Consider the following 10,545-nt stretch of genomic DNA (forward strand, 5'->3'; position numbering starts at 1 on the left):
TATTAAGTACGATTTAATTTTTTTTTTAATTTATTTAGTATTTAGTCTAATATAAATAAAAATCCAATCTAACTTAAATATTAATGATTTCTAATATTTAAAGTAAGTAACAATATTAAAAAAATATGAAAAATATTATTACTAATATTTTTTAATTAAAGTAAGTAACAATATTAAAAAAATATTTTTTCTTCTTGTGAGCGTCCTTCTTGATTCATTTGATATTAATTTTCTCTGTTTCAACTACTACAACTGAGAGTTCTTTTTCAGCTATGAATATTGTGAAGAATAATTCAAAAACAAAATGAAAGATAAATTTCTTGCTAATTGTCTTTTAATTATATTGAAAAGAAAATTGCAGAAAAATTTGATACAAATTCTATTATCGATGAATTTTATGAAATGAGGAATCGACCACTTCGTTAATAAAAAGTACATATATATTTTTTGTACTTTAAAATATATTCTCTATCAGTATATTTTTGTAATGTATTTTACATTATATAATTTTTTGCATAATTTTTTAATATTATATATGTTATTGGCCCCCATGATACTATTTCTGGATCCGTCCCTGGTAGTGGCATTCATGAAGAGAGGATGAAGAAGAAGAAGAAAAGAAGAAGACAGAGGATGGAAGTGGAGAAGACAAGCGAAGACATGGTGTGTTTTTGATGAAGAGCGTTTCATATTTTTATTTTAGGCCAAACGACGACGTTTTTGCCAAATTGGGGTGCCAACCCAAAATGCCAACGTTTTGGCTCTCCAACGTGGCATCTTCGTGACACATCAGATCGACGATCATGACTCATCACCGAAAAATTGTACAGGAACTATTATGGTGCCCGGAGCCGTATCTGAAGGATTACAATGGTGCAATTGGGATCTCAGGGATCATATTGGGTAACGAATCTTAGGGACTATTATGGGGATTTACTCAATAATTGCGGAAAAAGCCCCGAAACATATTCCAAGAGAAGCAGCCCGCCAGGCGTGGAATATAGGCCGCCAGGCATGTATGAAGACTTGGAGGGGTCTACCGGGCGTGGAATGAAGGCCAACGGGTGTGCTGGGGAGTCTGCCGGGAGTGATTCGAGGTCGTCGGGTGTTAGAGTACCTCTCGTCGGGCGTGGGTGCCCACTTTTTCAATTCCTGTTTCTTAGGGCACATTTTTGTCTTTTTTAGGCTACGCTTTTATTGATTTTGAGTTTTTTTTTTCTTTTTTAACTCTTGATTGTTTTTAGTCAAAAACTCTTAACAGCATAAAAACATTAATACAATACTAAATATTTGATTATTTATTAAATTTTATTAGAAATTTGATTAAAAATAAAAAAAATAAATAAAAATAAAAAAATTGTTTAAGATTGTTAGAAACAAGAGACTAAACTAGAGAAAGGCTTTATGTGTCTTATTCAAGTTATCTAGAATGATACAATATAAAAGGGTATTTATAGGTACTAAGAGAATCATAATAATAAAGACATAATATCTTATAATAAATATTCAGATATACTAAATAATACTAATTGATCCTAATTGATCTTAATTATATTCTAACATCCCCCTCAAACTCAAGTAAACTTGAGTTTGAAACTTATTTAAAACAATAAAATAAAGAGAAAAAAACTGCATAAACTGATAAAAACGGGTGCAGACGGAATTGCCGGAAGGAAGCGCAGATGGAACTACCGCTAGTCTGAAGGAAGCGCAGACGGAATTGCCGCTTGTCTGAAGGAAGTGCAGACGGAACTGCCGAAAAGAAACGCAGATGGAACTGCCACAAGGAAACACATACGAAACGCAGACGACACTGCCACGAGAAAACGCAGACGAAACTGCCACGAGAGAACACAAACAGAACGCAGATGGAACTGCCACGAGAGAACGCAGACCGAACTGTCACGAGAGAACGCAGACGGAACTGTCACGAGAGAACGCATACGGAACTGCCACGAGAGAACGCAGATGGAACTGCCGAAAGAGAGCAAAAACTATATGATTTCTTCATGAGAATAGGAAAACAGCGGATGACATTGGTGTTTGATCATTCGATTCAAAAAGACACAAGACGGAGAGAATAGGCTAGTCGGTGAGGTGAAAAAGTATCAAAGGAGTGACAAAAAGGTCAAGAAAAAATTCCTAAAAAAAAAGTGCAAAAACTACGGTGATTTCACCGCAAGAAAAACAACCTATACTCTTCAAGGAGGATACCATGGCTCTGATACCATGTTAAAAACTAGGGCTGCACATGGATCGGATAATATCCGCATATTCGCGGTAATAATCCGCATCCGATCCGAATTTTGCGGATATTATCCGATCCGCAGAGTCATCGGATCGGATCAGATCTAATCCGCACTATGATAGGATCGGATTGTGGATTTGATATTGATAATATTTTAGAAGTAAATAGGTTTAAACAGGTGAAATATGAATTTTCTGGATATTTTTTTTGTAAAAACAGCCAAACAAAATCTTAAAATTGTTTTTTTTTATTATGCGGATATACTCGATATCCGATCCGATCCGCAAGTATACGGATCAGATCGGATCGGATCCAACCTAAAAAATGCGAATATCATATCCGATCCGATCCGAAGAGGACAGTACAGATCGGATAGAATTTTAGGCTATATCCGATCCGATCCGATCCGTGTACAGCCCTATTAAAAACAAGATACTAAACTAGTCAACCAAAAAAAAATAAAAATAAAAACCCTAAACCTCACTAACAAGAGTTCTGAGTTTCTGACTGCAGGTATTGAAAATGCTCCGCCGCTACGCTATCCACAATCTCCGCCGTAACCGTTTCTTTTACTCCACCGTAACCGCCATGGTGCCCCACCCCAAGGACGATGAGTATCTGAACGCCGCCATTCCGAAGCGTATCAAGATGTTCGAGTCCATCCAGGCCGAGCAGAAAACCCAGCGCCTCTCACTGTCGCCGGATCCAATCAAGGTCACACTTCCCGACGGCACGGTCAAGGACGCCGCCAAGTGGCAAACGACGCCTTTCGATGTGGCGAAAGAGATTTCGAAGAACCTCGCCAACAACGCACTCATCGCGAGGGTCAATGGCGTGCTATGGGACATGGCCAGGCCTCTCGAGCAGGATTGCGAACTCAGGATCTACAAGTTCGAAGACGACGAAGGCCGCGACACTTTCTGGCACTCTAGTGCTCACATTCTTGGCCAGTCGCTTGAGATGGGGTACGGATGCATGCTTTGCATTGGGCCTTGTACTACAAGAGGAGAGGGTTTTTATTATGATGGGTTTTATGGTGACTTGGGATTGAATGATGATCATTGCAAGCAAATTGAGGCTGGGGCGTTGAAGGCAGCTGGGGAGAAACAACCTTTTGAGCGCATTGAAGTAACACGTGATCAAGCACTTGAGATGTTTTCAGATAATGAGTTCAAGGTTGAAATTATCAATGATTTGCCTGCGGATAAAACCATCACAGTATACAGATGTGGTCCACTAGTAGATCTGTGTCGTGGACCACATATACCCAATACTTCCTTTGTTAAGGCAATTGCCTGTTTGAAGGCTTCTTCAGCATATTGGAGGGGGAACAAAGCTCGGGCTATTTTACAAAGAGTTTATGGCATATCTTATCCTGATCAGAAGAGTTTAAAGGAATATTTGCTTAAGTTGGAGGAGGCTAAAAAGTATGATCACAGGATTTTAAAGGAATATTTGCTTAAGTTGGAGGAGGCTACAAAGTATATTTTGGGAGTGAAACAGGAGCGTTTTTTTCGTCATGAATCGAGCCCAGGAAGTAGGTTTTTCCTTCCACATGTTGCACGGGTATACAACAAATTGATGGATTTCATACGGAGTCAATACAGAGTCAGGGGCTATGAAGAGGTCATATCTCCAAATGTATTTAACATGGATCTCTGGGTGCAATCTGGTCATGCTGCAAATTATAAAGAGAACATGTTTATCTTGGAGATTGAAAAGCAGGAATTTGGGCTGAAACCAATGAATTGCCCAGGGCCCTGCTTGGTCTTCAAGCATAGAGCTCGCGGTGCTTTGAGTGGATTGACGCGTGTTAGGAGATTTCGGCAGGATGATGCACATATTTTTTGCAGGGAGTCTCAGATAAAGGATGAAGTTAGAGAAGCCTTGAAGTTCATCGATTATGTCTATGAAATATTTGGTTTCACATACGATCTCAAGCTTTCAACGAGGCCAGAGAATTCCTTAGGAGAAACAGCAACATGGGAGAAAGCTGAAAGTGCCCTTAAGGAAGCTCTGGATGAATTTGGGAAGCCTTGGCAGCTGAATGAAGGGGATGGTGCATTCTATGGACCAAAGATTGATATCAATGTATCTGATTCATTGAGTAGGAAATTTCAGTGTGCAACTTTGCAGCTTGATTTCCAACTACCTAATTTTTTTAAGTTGGAATACTTGGCTGAGGATGAAGCCAAGATTGAGAGGCCTGTTGTCATGATACACAGGGCCATTCTAGGATCTGTTGAGCGCATGTTTGCCATACTTTTAATGCACTACATGGGTAAATGGCCCTTCTGGCTAAGTCCTTGTCAAGCAATTGTTTGCCCTGTGTCGAAGAAATCACAAGCTTATGCAGAGAAGGTGAAAGATGAAATCTACAGCAAAGGGTTTCATGTTGATGCTGATTTAACAGATAGGAAGATTGGAAAGAAGGTGCGAGAGGCTCAGCTAGCACAGTACAACTACATCTTGGTTGTTGGAGAGCAGGAAGCAGAAACTGGACAGGTGAGCGTGCGGATAAGAGATAAGGCGGACCTTACCACTATGAGTATCGAGGGCCTGCTCGAACGGTTCAGTGAAGATGCAAAAATTTCTTTTGAAACTTTTGTAAAATTTCCGTTGAAACTTCCGTGAAATGTTGAGCTACCTTTTGTAAAGAACTAAAGACAGAAAACGACAGTTAAATATTAATTTTTTGTAGCTTTTGTTTAATTGATTATTGCACCAGTTTTATTGGTTTTGTTTTTTAATTTTTTTTGTTGGTATAATTTGATATATAATTAATGAATTTTGAACCTTGCACAACTTAATTTGTTTTCTTATGTATAGTATAATTTTTTTTATTAATATGATTATATGAAAATGATGAGCGACTGAAATTTGAAATTTGAAATTTGTATTATATTATAATTTTTTTTATATTATGAAGCATTGAACTTAATTATGAAAATACCACAAGCAAAATAAATTTGTATTTTTGTAATAAATGATAAAATCAATATTATTTTAAAATGGGTAAAGTATATTTTTTGTCCTTTAAGTTTGACAAAAGTTTTAAAAATTTTCTAAGTTTTATTTGTTTCAATTTTGTCCAAAAAGTTTTCGATTTGTATCAAATATACCTTTGATGACTAATTTTTTAAAAAATTTAAGGCCAATTCAACAACAATTTCATAAGAGTAACCCTCAACACAAGCAAATCAAGCATAATTTTCATACATTATTGTTAGATTGGTCTTAAATTTTTTGAAAATTTAGCCGTCAAAAGTATATTTGATGCAAATCAAAAATTTTTGGGACAAAATTAAAATAAAATAAAACTTAAAAATATTTTTAAAATTTTTTATCAAATTTTAGAGACAAAAAATATACTTTATCCTTTAAAATTTATTATAGAACTTCCAAAATTTATTATCTATAATTCTATATCACATTTTAAGCTAAACCTATTAGCAAAGGTATTAATACAAAGTTTGTCAAACCATCTAATTTTGTAGGTGTCTAAACTCTAAATAGGCATATTTATCATATTCTCATATTTATTTTCAATGGAAACCATACTATAATAAATGATTAGTCTTTACAAAAATGGTATGCTTTTTAAGAATATTCAATCATAATATAAAAAATGAAAATAAACTTAATAATAAATATATTTTTTTTATCTTTAAAAGTATCTCTAATGTTAATTTTATCTCTAATATTTTAAAATTATTTTAATTATATTTTTAGATGCTAACTTTATATAAACTCTAGTTTTGGCTTGTCCAAACAATAAATTATATTAGTATTGATACATTATTAAATTCTCCATTAGTATTGTCAATCTCTGAAATTATAAGTAAAATATATTTAAAGAGTCAAAAATAAAATTGAACAAAATTCTTAAAATAATATGAAAATAAATATAAATATTGAAAACAAATAGCATATTTATTCAATTTTATAATATAATTAATGAACAATTATTTATTTTAAAATATAATTTCATATGCTCTAAATTCTATATTAATAAATTCAGTTGTTATAGATATTTTTTACTTCTTATAAAATGTTAAAAACATCTAAACTAAGTTTGTTAAATTTTTTCGCCGCAACCTAATAAATTAAAAGAATCTAATGATTTTTTTTGGGTAAATATACTTTTTGTCCCTGAAGTTTGACAAAAATTTTAAAAATACCTCTAAGTTTTATTTTGTTTCAATTTTGTCCCAAAAATTTTCGATTTGCATCAAATATACCCCTACCGGCTAAATTTTAAAAAAAAAATTAAGACCAATCTAACAATAATGCATGAAAATTATGCTTGATTTACTTGTGTTGAGGGTTATTCTTATAAAATTATTGTTGAATTGGTCTTAAATTTTTTGAAAAATTAGACGTTAAGAGTATATTGATGCAAATAAAAAATTTTTGGGACAAAATTAAAATAAAATAAAATTTAGGAATATTTTTAAAATTTTTATCAAACTTTAAGGATAAAAAATATACTTTAAAAATGCATGACACATATAAAGTTATTAACAAGTTCTATTTTGCAATCAAAAAGAGAAAAAAAAAACTTATATCTTTTTGTGATTATTATTACTAACTCACTTTATAAATTTATCTATTTTATCTACTATTTTATTTTGGGTCAAGGACTCATTAAAATTTTAGCTAAGTTGTGACTTCTATTTAATAAAGTAACGCATGGCTCATCAATCATTATTCATTAGCCAAGTAAGTAGCACAAAAGTGTCTTTTTCACTCTTATAAAATGGGATACGGAATCAACGCATCTCTTTTCCTCCATGCATTTAGAAAAATGGAGTTTACTATAAAATTTATCAAAATCTCCACCATCTACATATTTTAATATATATCTCTATAGCTAAAAATAATAGAATAGCATGTTTCACTCAAGTACAACGTACATGTGAACATCTTCCTATAATATATGTAATATATATAAAATAATTAATAAAATAATTAATAATATTATATCATATTTAAAATTTTATTTTAATTTATGTTATATATGTAATGATAGTTATATAAATTTTAAAATTTAATTTTATTTATTAAATTTTAATAATTATAAAGTCAGAATAAGTACTTACAGAATGGATTAAAATTCAACAATTTACTGCCCACAAATAAAAATAAAACAGATTTTATGTGAATTATTATAAAATGGGACAAGATTAGATAGGGTAAAAATTCGTCTCTATCTGTCTGGTTGTCACCCCTAATTCGATCATTATAGTTGGCCCATAAACGAACCCGGGCCCTCTCATAAGGATCCTCTGGCAAGAGTTTGGGGGCATGACTCCAAACCTCATTAATATATTCTAGAACAAAAATAATTCTTTTTTAGTTATAAAGGGGTTCAGAGACCCAGAAAAGCGGTGAACTCTAGCCTGGGCCTGGCAAAATCAGGTTTTCCATGAACCTAGTACGGTATGACATATTTTGACACTGTTTATAAGTTAGTGTTTGTTATGGTACTTAAAAAGATATTGTCTGAATTGTTAAAATAGATTAAATAATTAATTTTAAATTTAAAAGTACAAAAATTCAAAAATTTTAAATATTTTAAATTTATTATAAAAAATAATTTAGACAAAAGTTAAACACTAAATAAAAAACATCATAGAATTGGTCTTATAAATTTTATTTCAGTTTGAGCCACGATGATATTTATAAGATTTAATTATTCTGTCTTTATAGTTTTATTAAATTTTTAATTAAGTTTTTATATATTTTTTTTAATTGAGATCCTATTTTATTTTTAATTTTATAATTAAATTTTTTTATTAAAAATATTAAAATTAATAAAATATTTTTTTTCAAAATATATGGAATCAAAGATCTAGTTAGATTTTTAATTATGAATACTTTTAATTTGCAAAGAAATATTCAGTAACTCTAATATTTGTTATGTTAAGAAGAATCTAATTATAAAATTAAAAATAGTATAAGAATCTAATTAAAAAAAAAGTATAAGAACTTAATTAAAAATTTAGTGAAATTATAAAGAACAATAGAATAATTAAATCTATTTGGAGTTATGTTTTAAGTAGTGGGAAGTTTGATGTGAGGGGGGAGGAGAGGATCTGCGATGGCACATCTCTTCCTCTTCTCCACCAGGTTAACGGCAAAGACACCCTCTCTCTTCTCTTCAACCCTCATCTACGCCTAACTACTTCACATTTTAAACTTCAATTCCAGTTTCAGGGATACGTACACAGTACTTAGAATCGCTTATGTGCCAGACTGCACGGTACAGACATCAAACTATTCATTTAGAAGCCAAATACACTTGTAGAACCCTGTTATGCTGGAAAAGTCGTTCTGAGATGATAGATTAGACTATAGAGAAGACTGATGTTAAAGCACATCTGAATTTATGATTCTCCTTTATTAGGATGATCTTCTAGTCTTCTTGTTGTAGAATTTCAAATGCCGATTTATTGATCAGCTTTCTTATATGCATAGCTTGCTTTATAAAGATTGATCATAGTTTTATCTATGCTTAGTTATATCTTAAATTGCCATATCAGAGGATAAGATTTCTGTTTTCCTGATTCCTATACCCATTTTATATAATACCATACCAGAAAGTGGTATGAACTATACTGTATTGTAGGTTCGGGGACTAATGTTCCTTGCAAGGAGCATGGGGATGCATAACTAGTTGGGATGGAATGGAAGCATTGGCCTCATATGTGTAATGCGTGCAGCACCTTCGTATACCAAAAAGGAAAATGTATGATGAATACTGTGAATCTGTGATCACTTCTTAATGAGTCTTTGAGAAACTCAATTCCCTATATGTGTTGTGCATCCATTCCAATTGTAAGAAATATATCATTGGAGACTCGACCAAGAATAACAAAGATACTATTCCCTTTCCTTGTTTCTCTCTTTCTTTCTTTTTTCTTCCTTAGAGTAGCACTTAACAGAACTAGATGTGCTATTTATACTTTATAAAATACATATCAAATGATTACAGTGTGTATAATGTTTCCGTGTCTAGAGGACGAGATGAATACACAAGATCTATCAAAGTTTGTTAATATAACTCAAAACTTCTTGTATTCACAAGGGAAAACAAAAAAGGGCATTTTTTTTGTTGTGTCTCTAACAAAAACTAAAACAAGCAGAATACAATCCCGAAAAACTACACGGCAGAATCTTTCCACAAAATCTGCTTGAGGTCATCATTTGACTGAATCCATACCAATTGAGAATAAACACTCTTAACTTCTATCTTTTGCCAAACAATCTATAGCAATATTAACTTTTTTTCTAACCTAAGTGAATGACACCTTTCAATTTTTACTTAACAACTCCATAATCTTTTCTATAATATCCATATTATCACTTGCAATATAGTTGATAATATTATTCAGCAAAAGATACATCTCTATAAAATCAATTTCACAAATCACGAAGTCACAATCAACTTCCCACGTAATCATAAGACCATTTTAGACTGCCTAAAAACTAAATCAAAGGACATACGCCCCGAGCTACCTAGCACCCAGGTGCCATAATGATCACGGATAACGCACTCAAATCCCACTACAAGAGAGTCCGAAAAAATACCAGCATCATAGTTGACCTTAAGAATATTTTGGGAGATGACTGCCACAAAAAATTCTGGACTACGTAATCCCAGAAGTTTCTATCCTTCTTCACCCTTTTCAACTCATTCACCAAGACTCTCACAAGGCAAGAGATTTTCTTCCTATGCCAAGGTTCATTCGGGTTAAAAAAAATCATTACATCTATTCCGCCAAATCCACCAAATCCCAGCAGCCACTACTTCTTCTTTACCATTAATAACACTAGTAATCCAGGATCGGAAGTCAGAAATATTAGCATGTTCAACAATAGAAGGATCTAAAGAATTCCATACATCACGAACAGTGGAACAATCCCGAAGGCAATGCAACACAGATTCAGGCTCATTACCACATTTGTTACAAAGGTCACTCACTGCTAAGTCCCTTTTATGACAAAAGACATTAGTGGGAATGGCATCATGCAACGCAAGCCAAAAGAAGAATATGACCTTTTTCGGAATGAAAATCTCCCATAGCCACTTCCAATTCCCGTCACCTCTCCATTGAAATTTCATATATGCAAGCCAATTGTACCCGTTTTTGGTAGTATAATCCTTCGAAGCAGTTGGCTTCCAAATCCAACCCGATTTATTCACATTCCTTCCAAGAAGAGGAATAACCCCCCAAAAAGGATTTAATATCCTCGAAAATTTGGATGGACAAGTTTTTAAAATTTTAAGTCCC

The 10,545-nt window shown here is 32.8% G+C and overlaps 1 protein-coding gene and 1 long non-coding RNA gene across 2 annotated transcripts; both read left to right on the forward strand.

Annotated features, from left to right (window-relative positions):
- Positions 1-1,478: 1,478 nt before the first annotated feature.
- On the forward strand, positions 1,479-5,076 carry LOC112751839 (threonine--tRNA ligase, mitochondrial 1-like). The gene has a single exon (XM_025801122.2). The coding sequence runs from the start codon at positions 2,771-2,773 to the stop codon at positions 4,880-4,882; it is 2,112 nt and encodes a 703-aa protein (XP_025656907.1). The 5' UTR covers positions 1,479-2,770; the 3' UTR covers positions 4,883-5,076.
- Positions 5,077-8,294: 3,218 nt separating this feature from the next.
- Positions 8,295-9,145, forward strand: LOC140179569 (uncharacterized). The gene is made up of 2 exons (XR_011873090.1): positions 8,295-8,513; positions 8,851-9,145. It is a non-coding gene; the product is annotated as an uncharacterized lncRNA (long non-coding RNA).
- The last annotated feature ends 1,400 nt before the right edge of the window (positions 9,146-10,545 follow it).

This window comes from Arachis hypogaea, chromosome 15 (assembly GCF_003086295.3).
Source record: "Arachis hypogaea cultivar Tifrunner chromosome 15, arahy.Tifrunner.gnm2.J5K5, whole genome shotgun sequence".
Classification (NCBI taxonomy): Eukaryota; Viridiplantae; Streptophyta; class Magnoliopsida; order Fabales; family Fabaceae; genus Arachis; species Arachis hypogaea.

Excerpts from the sequence above, each read along its gene's own strand:
- LOC112751839 (XM_025801122.2), top strand. The coding sequence starts at position 2,771 with ATGCTCCGCCGCTACGCTATCCACAATCTCCGCCGTAACCGTTTCTTT.